Source organism: Rhinatrema bivittatum, chromosome 3 (genome assembly GCF_901001135.1).
Source record: "Rhinatrema bivittatum chromosome 3, aRhiBiv1.1, whole genome shotgun sequence".
NCBI lineage: Eukaryota > Metazoa > Chordata > Amphibia > Gymnophiona > Rhinatrematidae > Rhinatrema > Rhinatrema bivittatum.
The window spans coordinates 342109013-342130866 of NC_042617.1; the positions used below are offsets into that span (position 1 = coordinate 342109013).

General features: G+C 43.5%; 1 protein-coding gene across 13 annotated transcripts in view; it reads left to right on the plus strand.

Moving 5' to 3' along the window:
* The window catches only part of PNISR (PNN interacting serine and arginine rich protein), a 145995-nt gene that overhangs the window by 34521 nt on the left and 89620 nt on the right, over positions 1 to 21854 (plus strand). For 8 of the 13 annotated variants that reach the window (XM_029595377.1, XM_029595380.1, XM_029595378.1 and 5 more), the window contains one exon: positions 19917 to 20027. The exons of 1 other annotated variant lie outside the window; for it this stretch is intronic. In XM_029595377.1, coding sequence (XP_029451237.1) covers positions 19940 to 20027 — 88 coding nt within the window. In that variant the 5' untranslated portion in view covers positions 19917 to 19939. The remainder of the gene's footprint in view (positions 1 to 19916; positions 20028 to 21854) is intronic. 4 more of the 13 variants (XM_029595379.1, XM_029595382.1, XM_029595372.1 and 1 more) reach the window with 1 other exon arrangement.

The following is a 21854-nucleotide window of genomic DNA, read 5'->3' on the forward strand; positions in this document are numbered from 1 at the left end:
CATCCGACCACCCCTAAAGTGGCCGGTGCCTCTTTGGAACCTCAACCTGGTCCTAGATTTCCTAGCAGGAACCACCTTCAACCTCTCCGCGGCCTGTCTCTCCGACTATTAACATTGAAGACAGCGTTCCTGCTGGTAGTCTGCTTAGCCCATCGTATATCCGAGCTACAAGCAGTGTCCTGCAGAGAGCCGTTCCTCAGATTCACCCCGGGAACCATCCAGTTACGCACAGTTCAGTCGTTCCTCCCCAAAGTGATGTCTCACTTCCATCTCAACCAAACCATCTCACTACCATCGCCATATGAGCATAAGAATTCGGAAGAGGCTCGAAGTCTATGCCATCTCAACGTCGGCAGACTCATAGTCCAATTACCTGGAAAGGTCGGAATCCGTACGAAAGACTGACCATCTATTCGTTCGTCACAGCGGGAAGAAGCAAGGGGAAGCAGCCTCGTGAGCAACCATAGCCTGCTGGATCAAAGAAGTCATCAAGGCAGCCTACGTAGAAGCAGGCAAGCCACCGCCTTTACAAGTCAAGGCCCATTCTACTAGAGCCCAGGCAGTGTCCTGGGCAGAAACCAAGATGCTGTCACCTGCCGAGATCTGCAGGGCGGGTGACATGGTCCTCCATCTACACCTTCTCCAGGTTTTCCCGCCTGGATGTTCAGGCTCGGGAGGACACAGCATTTGCAAGGGCAGTACTAAGTGGGTCACGGGCAGCCTCCCACCCGGTTCGGGAGTAGCTTTTATACATGTCATTGGTCCTGAGTCCATCTGCTACAGGTTAGGAAATGGAGAAATTACTTACCTGACAATTTTGTTTTCCTTAGTGTAGACAGATGGACTCAGCATCCCACCCACGGCTGCCGTTACTCATGGAATTCTCGGGGGACATCCCTGGGAGCGAGTGATTTACAGGTAAGCCATGCTTTCCTTCATCTAGGACACCCACCCTACCGGGTGTCGACTATTCTCGGTTGAGGGCACTGGCGGTCTCCAGCTATAGCCAATTCAACCAGTTCAAATTAATCAAGTTATCCAAGTTATAAAGTTAATCAAGTTATTCAAATTATTCAGTCAATCATATATCCACAGTGCTTTTCGAGGAGAGTACTGAAGAGCTGCACTTCCTGCAGGGGTATATGTACTAGGGCTGACGTCAGATTGAAATATGAGTACACTATACCCATTGGTCCTGAGTCCATCTGTCTACACCAAGGAAAATGAAATTATCAGGTAAGTAATTTCTCCATTGGTGGGTACTGACAAAATTTAAATGCAAGAGCAGATAATCTTAATTTGTCCTGCTTCATTCTTCGTTAAACGTTCAGCCCGAATGTTGCACACACATTAAACAATTGTTAATTTTATATCCTGTTTATCATCCTTCCAGGCACTTAAGTGTGCCAGTGTTAATAAAAGACAAAGAAGGCACCTTTATTAAGATGATCATGATTAGCCTGCCTGCTCATTGTGTTTGTATCAATGCTAAATCTACTGAAGGCGGTCTCTAGGATGACTGGATTTGTTTTTTCACAAACCTTTTTGATTTTGAAATTATTGCCATACCTTTTCTTTTTATTTGACGTATAACGTGTTATGAGAAAAAGGAGAAACTCTGTTTCAGAGAGCAAATTTTTGGCAGATTCCATTATCCTCAGAATGACAGAAAACTATGGGCATTTGTTATATGAAAAGACATACCAAGGACCTAGCAATCATTTTAATTTCCCAATCCAAAGATTTATTTTGCCTACTTGGATTATCAAATTCCTTATTTTCACTCATTTACTACCTGTCAAATAATGCTCAAAAAATACTTCTTTTTAGAAAGCAAAGTGACTGATAACAGAGACATACATATCTTAGATTTAGCTTTAACCTCTGAAGTACCTTAAATTATATACTTTATAGGAGCACTACCATTTACCTTTATTTAAATATTAGTAATAAACTTTCTAAGAATTTACCATGGATTGTGATTTTGGAAACAGTCTTTTTAAAATTCATTTTTAGAGTCAACCTGGTAGCTCTGTGGTTGCACACTGCCAGCTGGAAGGTCCCCAGTTCGACCCTCACATCAGGTCTTCTGTGTTCCATATGAGCTAGGGATGTTGCAGAGGAAGTGTTCACAGCCCCTGGCGGGGGAGAGCCATGGTCATTCTTATGCGGTGGTATCTAATGGCTAGATTCAGGGTTTATGATGTCAAAGTTCTGTAAGGGTTGGGTTCCTGGTGCATTGGCCTCTGGCCAACAACCTTAACTTTAATGGCCAGACTGTTTGGGCTGGGGCAGCTATAAAATAAGGGGAAAAACCCATGGGCAGTTGTGAATGAAAGTGCATAGCATCAGGATCCCAGCCCTGCATCCGATTGAGCTGGAAGCCCATAGAAGCTGGAGGAAACTGCTGGGTCAAAAAAGTCATTTTTAAAACAAATTTCTGTTTTATCCTGCTACACCAGTCCAATCTAAACAGGCAGGTTATGTCTCCCCACCAGCAGATGTAGGCAAAGTAGACAGACTTTCTTTGTGATGTCATCGCCATTTTGGGGTGCAACACAGACAAACTCCAGCAGATGGTAAGACTCACTGATGGTGCAGCAGGGTTGCTCTGAAGTGGATTAGAGCCAGGCCCCTGGTTTTCCCAGGAGATTTGAGCCTGTCTTCGATGGTTCCCAGTCCCAGAGGGATTAGGTATAGCCTGGGAGAGGCTATTTCTTCTCTCTATTTACTTTTTCTAAAAAGGAAAATCCATTTTTAAAAGAGAACAGTTTAAGCTCTTTAGCTGCTTCCTCCACCTCCACCTCTGCTCAGTTGGCCTGCGGGGAGAAAGAAACAACGCAAAGGACAATAGTGAATGGGCTGGTGGAGGCCAGAGATTCTTCAGGCTAAGAAGCTGACCTGCTTTTACTTACGTCACGGTTCAGAGGTAAATTTTTGGGGTGATTCTGGACGTTTGGTCTCTCCTTTGTCAGTGCTGCACTGGGGGATCCATTCAAAATGGCATGCACAGTTCAGTATGTAGCCGCCACTGCGGGGCATGCGGTTACAAGAGGGCCATATTGGCCACAGGGCCTTTGTGCTCCATGTTGTGCAAGTCAATGAAGTTCCTGAGCAATGCTCCTCTGCCCCTGCTTGACCCGTCTGTTGCTTCCCCTCCATCAGGGATGACTCCCCTGGAAAATTTGGCTCAGATGTGGCTTTGGCTGAATCTTTGTGGGCAGCAGCTTTGGTGGGAGCAATAGCCATTTTGGGTCAAGCTCCCGCTGTGTTTCTGATGTGCAGCAGCCATGGTTAGATTCAGTGCAGGATTCTGGTGGGCCTGTGAACTTGGAACCTGGGGGGGTGGGTGTCGTCCCCCCGACCTGGATTCCCCCAGAGAAGCTGATAATTTTATTATAACGACTTTCACCTTAGTTTCTTTCATTAGGTATTATGTGCAATTCATGTGTGAGGGGAAGTGCACTTCTTTTATTGGGATATGTTAAGTCCTCTCTTGAGGGGCCAGTCCCACTAAAACATCCCAGAGGGATGGTAGGTGCTCCTTTGACCAGGTGCACATTCATAGAAACATGTCTGCAGAAAAAGACCATATGGCCCATCAAGTTAGCCCATCCATCCAGTCAATTTAGCATTATAATTCTCATCACTTCCTTAGAGATCCCCTGTAATTATCCCATGCTTTCTTGAATTCAGATAGCCTGTCTCCTCCCACTTCCACTGGGAGGCTGTGCCACACATCCCCCACCCTCTTTGTAAAGAAATATTTCCTAAGATTACTCATGATTCTTCCCCCTTTCAACCTCAGCCCCATGATCCTTTGTTCTAGATCCTCTTTTTGCATAGAAAAAGGCTCACTTCCTGTGCATGAAAACCTTTGAGATTTGAATGTGTCTATCATATCTCCCCCATATCACCTTTCCTCTAGGGTATACATGTATAGATCTTTTTCTGTCCCCATATGCTTTAGAAAAAAGACCACTGACCATTTTAGTAGCATCTCTCTGGACCTACTCCATCCTGTTTATATCCTTTTGAAGGTGCAGTCTCTAGAATTGTACACAGTATTCCAAGTGAGGTCTCACCATGGACCTATAAAGGGGCAATATCGCCTCCCTTCTTCTGCTGATATTCCTCTCCCTATGCAGCCAAGCATCTTTCTGGCCTTTACTGTTGCTTTATCCACTTGTTTGTATCTGTTTATCTTAAAGTGGCCAATTACCCCCAGATCCTATTCCTTTGTGCTTAGAATAATTTCACCTCCAGTAATGCATTACTCTGCGTTTTTAGCATTAAATCTTAGCTGCCAGACCTTAGTCCGTTGCTTGAGCTTTGCTAGATCCCTCCTAATGTTTTCCACTCCTTCCTGGCTGTCCACTCTGTTACAGATTTTGGTATCGGCAAAAAGACCAACCTTTCCCAACAACTCTTCCCATTATGTTCACAAAAATGTTGAAAAGGACTGGTTCAAGGACTGATCCCTGAGGTGTATGTCTAGTAACAATCTCCTCCTCAGAAAAAAAAAACTCCATTATCTCTACCCTTTGTCACCTTCCATTAGCCAGTTTCTAACCAGTCAGTCACTCTAGGATTCTTACTGACTGTGCACGATTTATAAGTCTTCTGTACAGAACAGTGTTAAATGCTTTGCTGAAATCCAAGTATACTACATCTAAGACTCTTCCTTGATCCAACTCTCTGGTCACCCAATCAAAGAAATTGATCAGATTCATCTGACAAGATTTATCTCTGGTAAAACCATGCTGCTTCAGATCTTGAAATCCATTGGATTCCAAAAATTGCATTATCTTCTGTTTTAGCAGTGATTCCATTAGTTTGCTCACCACAGAGGTCAGACTAACTGGCCTGTAGTTTCCAGCCTCCTCTTATTTCCACTTTTATGAATAGGAACCACATCTACCATTTTCCAGTCCTCTGGAACTCCTCCAGACTCTAAAGAAACGTTAAAAAGATCAGCCAGCAGAGCTGCCAGGACATCTCTGAGACAAAGGATGATTTTGTTATCCGCTTATTTTGTTGGGAGGAAATTTCTGCTTTGATTATCAAGTAGTGCCTTGCTTCAGGATAGCAGACTCCAGTGTTGAGGAGGCTCTGGTTTGGAATCTTTTAAACAAGATTCTGAAAATCATCTCCATTTCGAAGTAGAGGAGATGTTGTTGGAAGATGGTATAAAGTTGTATCACCTTCCTACAGATGCAGTTCACCATTCATTTCTAACTCCCAGGGTGAATGCGTTGGACATGCTGTGGCCAGGCATACTACTATTCTATTGGAAGGTAGCCTTTCCATCAGGGATCCGCAGGGCAGGATTTTGAACCTCCTTTGTAACATTTGTTCACTACTTCAGCGCTCACCTGAAGCTTTTAACCCGTATTCTCTATTGTATTTCTTGATTATTATCTGCCTTTACCTTTCTTCCAGCTACGTAAGCTTCCAAGTTCTTACCCCTTGTTGAATGTAACTTTGCCTTATTCACATCTTTTTGTTTAATTTACTTTAGTTACGCTTCAGTTATACCCTTGTTAAATGTAAACCGATCCGATATGGTTATTACTATGAAGGTCGGTATAAAAAAGTGTTAAATAAATAAACTACGTATTTCTTTTTCTAGTGACTTTGTGATTAAAGCTCTCTTGCGCTGAATACAACAGCTCCCAGAAAGTAAGAGCGCAGCGAGAATGGAGTTCTTGGTGGTTTTCCTGGCGGATGCGCTCTATGATCACTTCCATGCTTCTATAGGTCTGTGGATCCAGCTGTTACGGCTCGGATAGGGTACCAGTTTCAGAGTTCACCAGGATAAGCTTGGCACTCTAGCCTGGCAGGTGATGGCGGGTCATACCATTCTGATAGGCTGGGGAGTACTCTGTCTGGCGCAGCTAACTCAGGGACAATGGAAGCACGACGATTCAAAATAGTCTATCAATTGATGGGCAACTAAATCAGATTGATTTGATTCTTCTAAAATTTCACGCTCCATTGCAGGTTTAGGCTGTCAGTCGAGGTGAAGATAGATGGGAAGTTCTGATGATGATGAACCTTATGGTGACTTTCCTGATTGTGAAGTGCAGCAATGTTTCAGACACATGAGATGCAATGTCTCTTCCTGAAGTAATGCTCTGGTCTGGAGCTAACTGACAAACGTTCCTGTGCGCATTTCATTCTAGGCCATGATAGAATCTCAGAACATCTAGCTCTGGTAATTCTGGTAGCCCCACCTTGTCCATGGAATATGTGGTAGGCGACTTTCATGCATTTGAAGCATGGAAGTCCCATGAGACTTCTCTGTCTCAGGGACTGTGCTTTCCAGGGTCCATTGTTCTTTGGTGACTTGATCCTTGAAAGGGCGAGTTTAGTAGAGAAGATTTTTCTCAAGCTGTGGTGGTTACTCTTCAGAGGCTGTTTCCATTTCAAGTAGGCTTCATTAAAGGATCTCTCTTTAAAGGCAGTGTTTTTTGTGGCAATTTGTTCTACACCATCATGTCTCAGAGATGCAAGTTTTATCTTGCAGGGATCCCTTTTTAGTGATAGCCTCTGATTCGGTGTCATTTTGGCCTGTCCCTTCCTCTTTGCTGAAGGTATCCTCTGTTTCCTTTATATCGATCTATCATCCTGCCTGCTTTTTTTTTTTTTTTAAGAGAGGAGTGTTTGGTGTTAACAGGTTGCTGAGATTCTTGGATGCTCACCAGGTTCTCATTCAATGCTTAGAGGTGACTAATTAGTTTTGTAGCTCTGACAGGCTATTTGAGGTGTTTGGTGGTCTACATAAGAGAGAAGTGGCCTCTAAGGCTTCTCTAGCCCGTTGGATCAAGGACATGATTTCTTCAGCATCTTTGCCTAAGGCCCGGCAGGTTCCAGAACTTATCACTATCCACTCTACAAGGGCGTGGTTGTCTTCTTGTGTGAAGACAGTTGTAGCCATTCCTGAGGACATTTGCATGGTGGCTATGTTGTCCTCCTTGCATTCTTTTGTGAATCATTATTGTCTGGATGTATTTGCTAAGGGGAACGTAGCCTTTGGGGTAGGTGTTCTCAGAGTGGACCTTACTTTCACCCACAGTTGTGGGGCTTTGGTACTTCCTAGCTGTTTGGACTGGACTGGTGTAGCAGTATGAATTGGAAGGAGACATTTTCTTATCTTCTAATTTTCTATCCATGAATCCTGCTATACCAGTTCCGGACCCTCCTGGGAATTTGATTCTTTTCAATGCGTCTTCTGTAGGGGTGTGCTACTGCATGTCTGTATGTATACAGGGTTTTTGGCATTCAGGTAAGTTTTCTTTCACAGTTGGCTCCCCCCATGGTGGCAGTGCCTCAGTGCCCGTCTTCCATCGCCACCCACCGCCATAGTTTTGTCTTATTCCATTTAATTTGCCCCATCATGACCTTGTCTGGCTTATGCCAATGCCCCCAGTGCCCAAGGACCATGTTGATTACTGATACTCATGAGGTTTGCATCCTCTGCCTGGGGGCATAGCATAATGTCTGTGGTTGCCTTGACCCTGACCAGGGATACTACAGGGAGGCACTGAGAGGGACACAACGATGGACTTTAGAAGAGAGAAGTGAAAAACTGCAAAAAGTTTTTCCGCGATGCAAAAAGCCGAAAGTTTGAGAGCTCAATCCAACCACGATGCTGACACCATCTCTGGAGGAAAAAAAAAGAGACTGAAGAGGGGGACCCCACATGGATGCATGGTATAGGGCATGCTGGGCATTCTGTGTGCCTAGTCAGTTTCTTGACATAAATCAGATGCAGCGCAATGCGGAAAACTTATGTCACCCATGTGTAAGGACTACCATCTTTTCAAACTGTATATTCTTCTACCTTGCCTATTCATCCTTCCAGAATTTTGGTTTAAAGAGGGTGAGTTTTGAGGAGAATCTCTCCTAGTGTGCTTAAGATTTGTACTTTGAGAATGTTTAATGTAGTTTAAGTGCTTTGTCATAGGTACACTGGAGTTTCTCTGTGCTGAATCATCTTTACATAGTGTTGGTGATGTGACAGAGAGAGTCTGTGGTGTTTGTCTTCATCTGCTGGTAGAGGAACATAACCCACGTGCTTGGACTGGTGTAGAAGGATTCTTTGGTAAACATTTCTCCATTTTTATTTTTTTTTTATGCTCGGCTTGCACCCCCTTGCGCGTGCCGACCCCGGATTTTATAACATGCGCGCAACTGCAAGCACATGTTATAAAATCGGGTGTGGATTTGTACGCGCCGGGTTGCATGCACAAAAAGCTACGCCCACGTGTAAAACCAGCTTTTAATGTTGTGATAGATTTACAGTTCTGCACGGACATCCAAACCCTGTTTTCACTATCATGGTGTTATTGGAATCGTAAGTACCATGTTAAATATTAAAAGGACTGATTTTCAAAACATACGTTATTGTTTACAAAATCACAGTCTCTTGTAATAAAGATTCATTTACCATATATATCTTTTAGTCAAAAAATTGTGTGGTGGTTATCTTTTTTGAAAAGGAAAAAGTCTCACTGAGAATGCATAGTAAATATAAATGTTGGCAGAAAAGGAGCATTTGACCCACTCAACCTGCTTGGTTTCCCCCACCCTCACTGCTTTATCTAAGAATAACTCTTAGCCACCCAAGCTTTGACTGCCTCTACCACCATCCACTGTAACAAGGATATCTTCCATCAGTCAGCTGTACAAGCTTGATCGCCTGCAGGATCTCCCTCTTTTCCTTAGTTGGCAAGTGTAGTAGAATGGCACCATAGTGATGCCTATTATGTTGCAAACAATGATGAGAAATGGGTTTGGTGTACTGAGATAAGTATTTACTGCCATTCATAGAACAAAACTGCTTTATTTGTAGAATTTTAGTAAAAAGTTGGGTTGTTGAGGCATGCATTCAATATTAAATTTTGAAGAGTGATGAGAAAGAAGGTAGAGAGGAGAACTATAAAACATTTTATTTAGGCCTTTGGGGGACCTAGTGTGTTCAGCTACACAGACTCTCCATACCTCTTATCTGGCTCCATTGGTAAGAGTTCTATAGCAGTGGTTTGGCAGAGGATCCAGGGTGGACCAGATAAAGTTCAGACAGCTCCCCACATAGTAGTATATGCATTCTGACAAACTTAACTGTAAGATCTCTAATGTGGAGCTATATAAGAGAATATTTTCCAAAATACAAGATTTTATGTCAAGCCAAATGTCTTACAATTGAGGACGTTATCTGAGCCATTGAAGAAAACAAAATACTATTTAGACTTGCAGAGAGAATGAAAAATGAATACTGTACACGGAGTATAAAGATAATTACTTAAGAATCTTGGTAACTCAAAACTTGGGTCATATATTACACATGACAAGTTGCATGTTGGTGATTGTGGAGCATAATCGGAGGTAGAATTACATACTTTGCTTCTGGAAACTAAGATCATAGTACAAGAAAAGAGCATATTCCGTGTAAAAAGAAAAGTTATTGTTTGAGGTGACTTCTCTCTCATCGAGAAAAGGAAAGAATTTGGACTTCTGAAGGTGGAGTACTACATAGATGATTCAGAATACACTCTCAAATTCTGTCTTCACTCTATTTTTTTCTTTTGGTCTTATTCCTTATGTCTGCTTGCACTTCTTTCTCTGGCAGATTCTTATGTTTGCCCAATTATCGCAGCCTACTAAGTAAGAGGAACTTTTAAACTCTTTCAACAATATAGCTTAAATTGAAATCCATAATAAATTGTGAATTACTGTAATTTGTTTAAACTTGATAAAGTAGCGTAGTTTTGCTAGTCCATTTGAATGCACATAAAGGTTAGCAAAAACATGTATATCACGTGATACCTTTTTTATTGAACCAACAATACCTTTCTTGTCTAACTTTCAAGAGCCAAAACTCTCTTCTTTTCAGAATTTGAGTGAGCTAAAGATGACAGTCCATTTAAATTCTGACCTGAAGAAGAGTTTTATCACTTGAAAGCTAGTCAAGTAAAAGGTATCAAGTGATATATTTGTTTTTGTTAACCTTTTGTTTCTGCTTTAACTGACTAAATTATTTAAAAAAAAAAAAAAAAAAAAAAAAAAGTTGCTGATACTGTTGAGTTCTGAATACCAGTGGATGATTGCAGTCAAGGTGACATTACCCAGAGTAAAAATCCAAAGCATTTAATTCAAAATGTTTTTTGTAAATTTCTTTAAAGTATAATATCCACAATGGTCATCCTAGAAAAATTATCTGAAGATGAAGTTGTGAAAAGTTTTTCTTTTCTTTTCTTTTTTTTTTTTTAAACTTTTAGTGCCCTTTATCTGCCCTATACCTACCTCTTTGTAGTGCTACTAACAACACAGTAAATGATGGCAGATAAAGACCAAACGGCCCTTCCAATGTATCCAGCAAGTTGCTTATGGTAGTAACTGCTGCTCCATGTAGGTTCCCCACCATACCTTCAATTAAGGGTAGTAACTGCAGTGCCATGCAGGTTACCCCCATGCTGAAATGTTACACCCAGAGTTAATATGGGTGTGTATAACCCTGTATTATATGGATTATTTACTTGAATTTTCATTGTCTCACACATTTCTGTGATATCTCAACGCAATTCAAAAAGTGATTCATGTGATTTTAAAGAACTGTTTCTATTCAATACTTATTTCTAAAACATTTCTGGCTCGCCATATTTACGTGGAACTCTGAGCAAGGTACAGCACAAATACTGTAGGAACATAAGCAAAAACAATCACATAAATACAGAGCTATTCAATTTAACAGCATATAAAATGTTCTCAAAATCTGAATATCAGCAAAGTACATCCTGCTACAAAGAGAAAAAAGACATTTAATTTTGCAGATGTTTTTTTAATTTATCCTTACAATCTTTCTAAATGCTGCATAGTCAGTTGGTATTTGTTTCAACTGGCAACTTATTGCACAAGTTGGACCCACTGCACTGCAAGCACAATTTCTCGTACAGGTCAAATGGGAGGATTTCAAAGCTAGTTCAGCAAACAAGCATGTTTGGGGTGCGTGCCTAAGATAACTGTCTCTAGTACCATGCAGTGATCTAAATACAAGTGTTATGAATAGCAGACAAAGTTTGATCTGGAGCCAGTGCACTATTTTTTAGAACAGAGGCATATGCAAAAATGGTTACAAAACTGGTAATTAATTGCACACTAATTTGAGAGAATCCATATGAAGTTGTGTACAGCCCACATAAAGATCATGGCCTCAGTACTTATCTGTCCAAAATTAAAAGTCCATATTTATTAGTAATCCAAAAAAACCTTTCTTCAAAAAACAATACCTTATACATAGGCAATTAATAACAAACATTCTTGGTAAGAAAAATCCTAAATAAGCACTCTTTTCACAAAACATGTACTTTGTCTTATTAGAAAGTATCTATCTATAGATATCTATATAAATACTCAACCTTTTATGTAAGAATCCTCTCAAAATAGTTTGTTTCTTATTGCAGGATTCTTGGTTTGTTATTTAAAGTGGCAAAGTTTTCTTCTGTGCTTACCATCTATAGGTCAGGCAGTCGGTGATTTTATATCTGTGTGGTTAAGTAATCCAATCATTTCTATGTTTTATTTCTGAGGGCTGCGTTGCAGAAATGGAGCCTGGGCACAGGGAGGGAGAAGGAGAGTGGTGCTGAGGATATGCCTTGAAGGAAACATCCCTCAGGCTACTGAGAAATCTTTAGAGTTGCTTTGGTGTATGCCATCTGTTTGGGTAGAGAAAAGGACAAAACCATATTTTTTGAGGATTTGATTAAAAGTACATGATTTTTAGGCCCCCCCCCCCCCCAATGTGGAACCCTGATGTCTACATTCTGAAATGTTGGAGCCTAATAGCTAAGTGAAGGTGAGAAAATAGATCTAGGGGCTATTATAGGCATATGTTAATGGAAACAGAGAGATGAATGAAAGCCTCAAACCCTTAGCAAGATTAACAAGGAAAAAATAAACTCTTCATATTAATATAGAAGTGGAAACATTTTAGAAAGATGGGAACACAAGCCAAAATTTTTAGCAGCCAGGGAAAAAACTAGAATAAAATAGAAAATTTGTTTAGAGATGAGTAAAGACACTTTATTTACTTTGAAAGGGAGTATATCAAATAATAAACAATATTGTGACAATATGTTAGGTAGGGTGTCTGTGTAGGAGGTGCTGCTGTTTTAACTTCCTTCACCTTTTGCCATTTTGAAAATTTAATTCAATTTTCAGTTAGACACAAAATTATAAACTTTGGTTTCTGGGTGTGTGGCCATGATGATTTGCACAGAATTAATGCCTTATGGAACAACAGAAAACGTTGGCCAATAACATTAACTGCCCTCCTGATTCAGTAGATGCTATTACTATTGGTAATCCCTCATCTAAGATCTTCTAGGATGCATTCCTGGAAGACAAGGAAGGAAATAGATATTAGATTGTGTTGGGGCCAGGTCTCCTCATACTATTTATCTACAGGAAACATGTACATGAACTCTAGTTTGTCTGGTAGGTGTTACTAATAACTCTAGGGCCACTGTTGAACATAGGATGTCGGGATAAATGAACTATTGATTCGACCCATCTTGGCCGTTCTTATGTCCATGTCCCTCTGCTGCCTGTCCAACCTTGACTACAGTATCTTCAACCTCTCTGTTCATTCCCACCATTGGTGGTGGTGGTGTTATGCACCCTTATTAACTGTGTGGTGGTGTTATGCACCCTTATTAACTGTATGCCAGTGAGCTGTGGCACAAATAGTAAGGAATAGTACTTGACAGCATTTTAGGATCAAGGAAGAAACCTGGAGAATGAGGAGGACAGAGACCTAGGATGGTTGGGGGCAAGAGGAGAGGAATGAGGAAGTGATAGACATGGGGAGGATAGAGGAGACTGGAGGGAAAGGAGGAGAGGTTCCCTGTACATACCCAGATCAGTCCAGACTCTTGGGTTTGCCCCCCCCCCCCCCCCCCCAGCAGATGGAGACAGAGCAGTTACCATAACAATGCTCTGCCTATAAATAGAATGGTGCCACCTATAGTCCAGCAGTATTCCTCTGTCTCCAGCAGATGGTGGGGGTGCCAGACCTACAGTCTGGTCTGTGTGCTAGTTTCTTTTGGGAGTTAGTCAGAGTTGGTGGGGTTTTTTTAGTTACTTTTCTTATTTCTTAGTCAGTTTGGCTTAAAAAAACAAAAACCTTAGTCCATAGCAGTGTTGTCTTCAGCCTCCCAGGGGGTTGTGTGGTCCAGAGAGGGCCATCCCCCACTGGTCGTGAGGCAGCTGCATAAGAGGGTTGAGGACTCTAATTTCTTTCTTGGGCAGCTTTGGGTGCAACTCCGGGGAGCCCGGTTCACTCCACCCTACAGGAATCAGCACCTTGGACCACTGCCTGGCAAGTTTCTAAAAAAAAAAAAAAAAAAAAAGTTAGACTTTTCATTTGGCTGGCAGTATCACGGCGGCTCTCTCCTTGTCTCGGCGCATTTTAGCAGCGGGGGTGAGTTATTTTTGAAATTTTTTTCTTGTCATTGTAAATTTCTGTTTTCTCTCGATGCCGCGATCTTCATGCCGTACATGTGGCTCGGCCCGCGTGCGCCTTTCACTGGAGGGCCTCTGCTCTGCATGTTTGCCGGGGGGGGGGGGGGGGTCCTCCGGGGCCGTTAATGCTGTCAAAATAGTGAAAACTAAATCTACCCTAGTGACTGCGGGCTCAGATACTGCAGGTCAAGCTGGTGCTGACCCGTTCCCGCTCAGCGCCGGAACGGATACCATTTTGCAGTTTTTCAGAGCTGCCACTTGTGCTGCGATAGAGGAGGTGGTAAAAACCCCTCCTCAGCAGAGGTTCCCAGGTGAAAGGGACCTTTTGCATCATAATTTGCCAGCAATGGAGGATAACACTGAGGGGGTTTCTGTACTCCTCCTCTTCCTCTTTCTCGTCGGACTTTGTTTTACTGCTCCATAAAGCTTATAAAGCAAAAAAAAATCAGGGAAGCAGCAGTCTGGCTTAAAATCCGTCTCTCTGGGGTCCAAGCCTATTTCCAAGAAACGCTCTAGGTCTCAGGGGGCTGCTGACCCATCGAGACCTAAGCACCCTCTCCGAACAGGGGTCCCTCAGACTGACTCAGATACCTCTGATCAAGGTACTGACCCTGGGGACCCAGACCCTCAGTCCAAGCCCCCACAGGGGGTGGATGCTGACGCTGATGTGCATCTGCAGGGTTCAGCGAGGGGCTCACATGTGACGGAAGGGGACGACTCTAAGGTGGTCTGTCTCTTTAGAAGAGAGAAGCTGGGTCCTCTTATCCCTTCTATTTTGGCTGAGCCGGGCATTGAGGGGCCACCTGAGGAATCCAAACTGGGGAGCGATGGATCCGGTTTTGCTGGGTCTGAGAGGCCCTGCTACTTCCTTCCCTTTTCATTTTTTGGCTACGGACTTGCTCTTCCGGGAGTGGGATACCCTGGATCTCGGTTTGAAGGTGAGTAAAGCCATGGATAAGCTATATCCTCTGCCGGAGGATGCTTTAGAGCTGCTACGAGTGCCCAGAGTGGACGCGGCAGTGTCCGCGGTTACCAAGAAGACCACAGTCCCGGTCACAGGGGCTACAGCACTCAAGGACCTGCAAGACTGGAAGTTGGAGGTACAGCTTAAAAAGATTTTTGAGGTGTCTGCACTGGGAGTGTGGGCGGCCATGTGCAGCAATTTTGCCTTGCGAGCGGGTCTGCGCTGGGTTCAACAGTTACAGGCTAATGTGGGTTTCTCCGATGAGGAGTCCACCCAAGCAGAACGACTAGAAGCTTCAATGGTCTACAGTGCTGATGCGCTTCACGATGTGTTGCAGATGTCGGCAAGGTCCGCGGTTTCTGCTCGGAGACTCCAGTGGTTAAGAAACTGGTTGACGGACGTGTCCTCCAAGGAGCAGCTGGGTTTTTTGCCCTTCAAGGGTAAATTGCTTTTCGGAAAGGACTTGGAAGATCTGATTCAATCTCTGAGAGAGAATAAGGTCATTAGGTTGGCGGAGGACAGACTTAAGTCACAAGGTTCTTTCTAGTCTCGGGCCAGATTAAGAGGGAATTGCCGTTTCTGGCCAGCTAGAGCACCCAGTTCTTCTTTCTGTCAGGCACCAACTAGACAGCAGTCCTGGTCCTAGACCTTTCGTGGCAGAAAATTCGGCAGAGCCGGGAATTCCCAGTCTACTTCGGGGGCTAAGTCTTCACAATGAAGGGGCGCCGGTCTATTCTTCGGTGCCTGCAGTAGGGGACAGACTATCCCTATTTTTCAAGGAATGGGTCAAGATAACGGACCAGTGGGTGGTGGCCGTGATAAGACAAGGCTACGCTTTCTATTTTGCACGGCATCCTCTGGACAGGTTTCTCATCTCTCCCTGCGGTTAAGCAACAAGCGAAGAGCGGTCCAGGAAACTTTGCAGCACCTGCGGCAGTTAGGAGCCATTGTCCCAGTACCTCCAGAGGCAAGAAGGAAGGGCCATTATTCCATTTACTTCATGGTGCCAAAGAAAGTGGGATCTTTTTGGCCCATTCTGGATCTCAAACGAGTGAACAGATGCCTCAGGGTGCCACGTTTTCACATGGAAACCCTCCGGTCAGTCATTTCCTCGGTGCGAAAGGGAGAGTTTCTGGTGTCCCTGGATCTCACGGAGGCGTTACCTTCATATAGGCATCTGGTCGGATCACCAGACGTTCCTTCGTTTTGCAATACTGGGTCAGCATTTTCAGTTTCGAGCGCTGCCCTTTGGGCTGGCCACCACACCCAGGATGTTCACCAAGGTAATGGTAGTCTCCGGAAGGAAGGGCTGCTGGTACATCCCTACCTGGACGACTAGCTGATTCGAGCAAAGTCTGAACCACTGGCCCGGTTGGCGGTTCACAAGGTACTCCAGCTACTTCAGTCGCTGGGCTGGGTGGTCAATTTATCCAAGAGCAGGCTCGTGCCCTCGCAGTCCTTGGAGTATTTGGGGGCTCTTTTCGACACACAGCAGGGCAGAATATTTCTTTCCACACAACGCATTTCCAAATTGCAGGCTCAAGTAAGAGTCTTGTTACTCAAGCATTCTCCCAGGGTCCGGGATTACTTGCAAGTTCTCGGCTTGACCTCAACCTTGGAACTGGTTCACTGGGCCTTTGCTCATATGCAGCCTTTACAGTCGGCATTGCTTTCCTGCTGGAATCCCGTCGCCGAACTGTTTCTTCTTCCTCTCCCACTGACGGATGCAGCGCAGTCCAGTCTCGATTGGTGGCTGGTAATGGACAATTTAACCCGAGGTGTTCCTCTGGAGGTGCCCGACTGGACAGTGGTCACCACGGATGCCAGTCTCCAGTTGAGGGGGTGGTATGCCGGGGGAAATCTGTACAGGGACTTTGGTCTGCAGAGGAATCACAGTGGTCAATCAGTCGTCTGGAGACCCGAGCGGTGTGGTTAGTGTTACAAGCGTTTCGTCTTCTCCTTCACGGTAGGTCCGTCAGAGTTCTCTTGGACAATGCAACCACAGTAGTGTACATCAATCGTCAAGGAGGGACCAGAAGTCAGCCAGTGGCAGTTGAGGCTCGTCAATTGATCAGCTGGGCGGAACAGCACTTAGCATAGCAGCGTCTCACATTTCCGACATGGACATCATACAGGCAGACTTTCTCAGCCGAAATCGCTTAGATCCCGGAGAATGGGACTTAGCGGACGCAGTTTTTCAACTATGTGATACGTGGGGTACGCCCAGCATGGATCTTATGGCGACGTTTCGGAATGCCAAGGCTCCGCGTTTCAACGCTCGTCGCAGAGAGATGGGAGCAGAGGGCGAGGATGCTCTAGTCCTGCCCTGGCCCACTGAAGTTCTACTGTACATCTTTCCACCTTGGCCGTTGATCGGCAAAGTATTCAGGTGAATAGAGCTCCATCCAGCGGAGGTCATCCTAGTAGCCCCGGAATGGCCCAGATGCCCATGGTTTGTAGACCTCCTCAATCTAGTGGTGATAGGTCTGCTGCGGTTTACAGACAGTCCAGATCTGCTACATCAAGGGCCCGTCTGTTTGGAGGAAGTCTATGGCTTTTGAAAGGCGATGGTTACAGGGAAAGGCTATTCTCCAGCCGTTGTGGCTATGCTCCTGCGATCTCGTAAGACATCCACCAACCTCGCATATGTTGGAGTATGGAAGATTTTTGAGGCTTGGTGTTTAGACCGAGATGTTTCTCCTACCCAGGCCTCTGAGTTGGAAATTCTGTGTTTTCTTCAGGCTGGTCTGTCCAAGGGCTTGTCGTGCAGTTTCCTTTTATGTGCAGGTGGCGGCTCTTGGTTGTTTGCGTGGCTCTGTGCAAGGTGAAGCGTTAGCAGCACATCCAGATGTGGCTCGTTTCTTAAGGGGAGCAATGCACTTGCGTCGTCCTCTGAATCATCCTTGTCCGTCTTGGAGTCTAAATTTAGTTCTCACGGCTCTATTCTTGGCACCCTTTGAGTCTTTGAAGAGGGTGACTAAGAAGGATCTTTCTGGTGGCTATTACATTGGCTCGTAGAGTGTCGGAACTTCAAGCTCTTTCCTGTGGAGAACCTTTTTTGCGGATTTCGGAGTCAGGGGTTTCATTACGAATAGTGCCTTCCTTTCTCCTGTAAGTGGTTTCTTCCTTTCATATCAACCAATCTGTGGAGCTTCCTTATTTCGCGGAATTAGACCATTCGGATCCCTTGTCCAGAGATTTGTGGAAGCTGGACATTCGCAAAGCATTGCTTCGTTATCTGGACGTTATAAATGACTTTCATAATTCCGACCATCTTTTTGTGCTGTGGCGTGGCTCCAAGCGGGGTCAGATGGCCTCCAAGACTACCATAGCTCGCTGGCTGAAGGAGGCTATTAGCTCGGCCTATCTCCTTCATGGTAGATCTCTTCCTGTTGGTCTAAGGGCTCACTCTACTCATTCACATGCAGCATCTTGGGCAGAGTGCCAGATGGTTTCTCCACAGGAAATTTGCAGGGCGGCTACGTGGAAGTCCTTGCATACATTTGCGAGACATTACAGACTGGATGTCCAAACACTAGGTTCTGGTGGTTTTGGAGAAGGTGTGCTTCGAGCGGACCTCTCCGGATCCCATCCCAGGTAAGGTAGCTCTGGTACATCCCAGGAGTCTGGACTGATCCAGGTATGTACAGGGAAAGGAAAATTAGTTTCTTAATTTTCGTTCCTGTAGAACCACGGATCAGTCCAGAGTCCCGCCCGTCAGAGGCATGGAAGTAAGGGAGAGTCTGCTCGGTTATTATGTAATTAATTTTTAGGTCTGAAGAAATTTGCGATTGTCTGTCTGTACTCAAGTGGTTCTACAGGTTCAGTTCCCAGGAGGGTTAAGTAACCAATTATTTCTTTTTCTTGTTAAAGGGTTATTGTACATAGTTGAAGAGGTTTTGATGTGATATTCTGCTTTGACATTGAGTAATACTGTCGGACTGTAGGTGGCACCATTCTATTTATAGGTAGAGCATTGTTATGGTAACTGCTCTGTCTCCATCTGCTAGAGAGGGGGCCAAACCCAGGAGTCTGGACTAATCCGTGGTACTACAGGAAGAAAATTATCAGGTAAGAGACTAATTTTCCTTCAGTCAATGAAGTGTGGTGGTGAAGAAAAAGAGGTTCCTTTTTGGAGATGGGGGGAGCAGGGTGAAAGATGAGAAGGATGAAAACGTGAATAGAGAGCAAGAATTTGATACAAGAAAAGAGAATAACAATAGAATAGACACTTATCAATGTACATTCAACAAAGACTGGAAAAAAAATAGTAAATAGATTTTTATTTGAATATTGGCATTTTTGTGCATTTTGAGTAATATAAGATTTCATGCCACATAATTTTTTGACATTTACTTCAGGAGAACTGCTATTAGAGTTGAGGTTCTTTGTTTTAATATTTGTATTGACACTTAGTATGGAGTTGCCAGCTGCTTCATATCTATTTGTTTCCCAGCTGATTTCACAAACTGATTAGTCATGGTTCCCTGTGTAATTTACATTTTCTGATGCAGATGTGGTCTGTATCAGATGTTCTGCTAGGCAAGTATTTCCCATATGAAAGGAAGATAGATTGTAAACATTAATTGGATTTATTGACTTGATTGTTTTTTGTTTCTTTTATTTTGCCTGGGCTACAGCCTTCATTCACAGCTACTTGGGTATTTTGCCCTATTTTTATATTCTCCTTTCCAGTTTGGCCTAGCCATCACAGCAACAGTCCTTGGCCAGGGGTAATTAACCACAGCACTTTCTGGATCCTAGCTAATGTGGACCCAAAGCCTGGCCATTAGATGTTGCTGTTGAGAATGACTGAGATTCCCTTCAGTATTTTTAATTGTTATATCGTTCCATCCAAGGTTTGACATCCTCAAAGCAGATGATACATATTTTAGATCCTCAGTAAAAAGGTGCCAAATGAATTGTATACTAATTTTATCTAGGAAGCAAGTTTTATATTGAAAGTAAAATAACGGGAGTGGGGAGGGAGTAGACACTACTCTGCAATACTAAATTGAATGAAATGAAATTGTTCTTTCCATATATCTGGATAATTAAGAAGCCTGTTTTGGCTCTGTTTCAGAACTTGGAAGAAGCTTGCATTAGAGTAAGTTTTAATTTTTGTAAACTGCCCACCTTCCCACTCAGACTAAAGTTAAGGCCAGGATGTAATAGTAGAGGAAATCTTTACTCTTCAAACTTTTAGGGTGCTCTATCAAGCTTGTTACTTTTGTAGGCAAACCTGTACTGAATCGAGACTTGAGTATTGTCTTACAAAAATTAAATCAGTTTGGATCACTTTGGAACTTTTGAAATAGGAAAACTGCAATTAAAGGGCAGTTGTGTAATAAACTCAGAAACATGTTCTTCTACCTTACATGAATTGTATAGTTCAAAAATTAATAGTAATTTCTGGTCAAATATAAAGTAGGTTCTGAGACTGAAGCAGAGATGTGGGATCAAGGTGGACAGCCTTGGCAGCAATGGCCTTTAAACCAGCAGCAGTGGATGCAGTCATTCCAGCAGCAACAAGACCCAAGTAAGTAAATGACCATACATGTCTGAACTAGTTTTAGCAAGCTGGTTTGGAGTACAAGTAATTGACAGGCCAAAATGCTGTTCTCTTTTGGAAAACTGAAAGGGAGAAGTATCTTGGCTTGGCAAAAATAATATTTAAGAGACCAACAAAGTAGCCAGGTGTATGGTACATTTGTCACATGCCCTGTGGGTACTACTGCTTGGGAGAGTAGTTGAGACCAGCATCTTTGCACGACCTATTCTGCTGTAGCGGTCTTACCTGTCCAGTCATCTGCTGTTTTCTGAAGACTAGCAGTTCACAAAGTCATACATGTGGACTGTGTAACTGTGCTGAATGCTGAGTGGACGAGTTATTCCAGAGCTTTCTGGAAAGGGCAAAGACCTTTCACTGTTCCCATGTTGTCAAGGTCCTGTAGCTCCCCTCAGTTCGTTTTTATTTGCGTAAACTCCTTTCCTTATATTTCCCTAGTTGGGGTTCTCTCCATTTAGTTTTCTTTTTCTTTGTTATTCTGCTGAACTAGCTGGTGGTTTGTTTGTTTTTTGGGGTTTTTTTTAAATCTCTGTGGACCGTCTTCATGGAAAAAAAAAAAGTTCTTCATTTGATTTTGCCTCATCAGTTTTCTTCAACCTCAATGTGCCTGAAAACCAGGCTAGTGACTTCCCCTACTTTTCATCCTGTGGTCTCTTGTATCTTAGTGGTGGCTCCTTCATCCAGCTCAAGTTAGCACCAGGTGTTAAATTTTAGGAAACCTGGCATTCAGGTTTATTTTCTATCCCTGATTACAAAGTTTTCTATCAGTGTCTGGGATAAGACTACAATGTTTCTGACTTTGACATCTGCATGAAAATGTCACCCGAAGCGGCTCAGTCTTGGAATGATAGGTTCCTTGTTTTCCTTAGCAATATGCTAAACTCCAGTGTCCCAAAGATTTGACCCACAGACCCCTAATGGCCAAGCTATGCCAAAGAGGTCCTCAATCCCTTTGGATGTTTGGTCCAAGGAAAGGCCCAGGAGTTGAGAAAAATCTCAAGGCTCAGAGTGCTTGAGCAAGCAGGTACTGCTTTTAGCCTTTTCTCATATTATTCTGTACAGCAGATCCTATATCTGTCTTTACAGTCTCCTAATTCATGTTTTTTAATGTATGACTGTCTAAAGCAACTAATAGTCATTAGGCTTTTCCTGCAAATCCAGCTGGTTTGCAGCCTGTGAGGATTGGAGGTTATAGGCTTCTACATGGATCTCAGACAGATGGCGCCTCTTGCCAGGCCCAATCAGGGCAAAAGATATGCAGCCTCCTGATGGGCACCAGTTGAGGCCAGAGATACAACTGCCTTATTGGAGGCCAGTAGAGATTGGAAAGGGATAAGGACTTTCCAGATTTTTCAAAACTGTCATCTCCATTATGTAGAATGAAAACCCATTTCTGTACAGCCTCTAGTTGTCAGGTTTTTTGGGGCTTCTGTCAGTTAAATCCTCCCATTGAGCCTTCTGTAGTGTCATGGGATATCACTGTGATTTTCACCCACCTAATGAATGCCCCTTTGAACCTCTCGACTCTGTGAATTCAAGCTTCTTACTTGGAAGGTAACAATTTTGATGGCATTCACTTCAGACTAAAGAGTCAGTGAGTTCCAGCTCTTTAGTGATTTGTTCATCTTATACCAGATTTCATCATCATAGGGTGGCACACCATACACATCTTAAATTATTCCTGCCTGAGGTAGTATACGCATTTCGGATTTAGCTCATGCCTTTTGTAGCTCAAGGCAAGTTATATTCAAGTACAGCAGGTATCTTGCTGTTCCAGCGTGCTTACAGTTTGAGCCT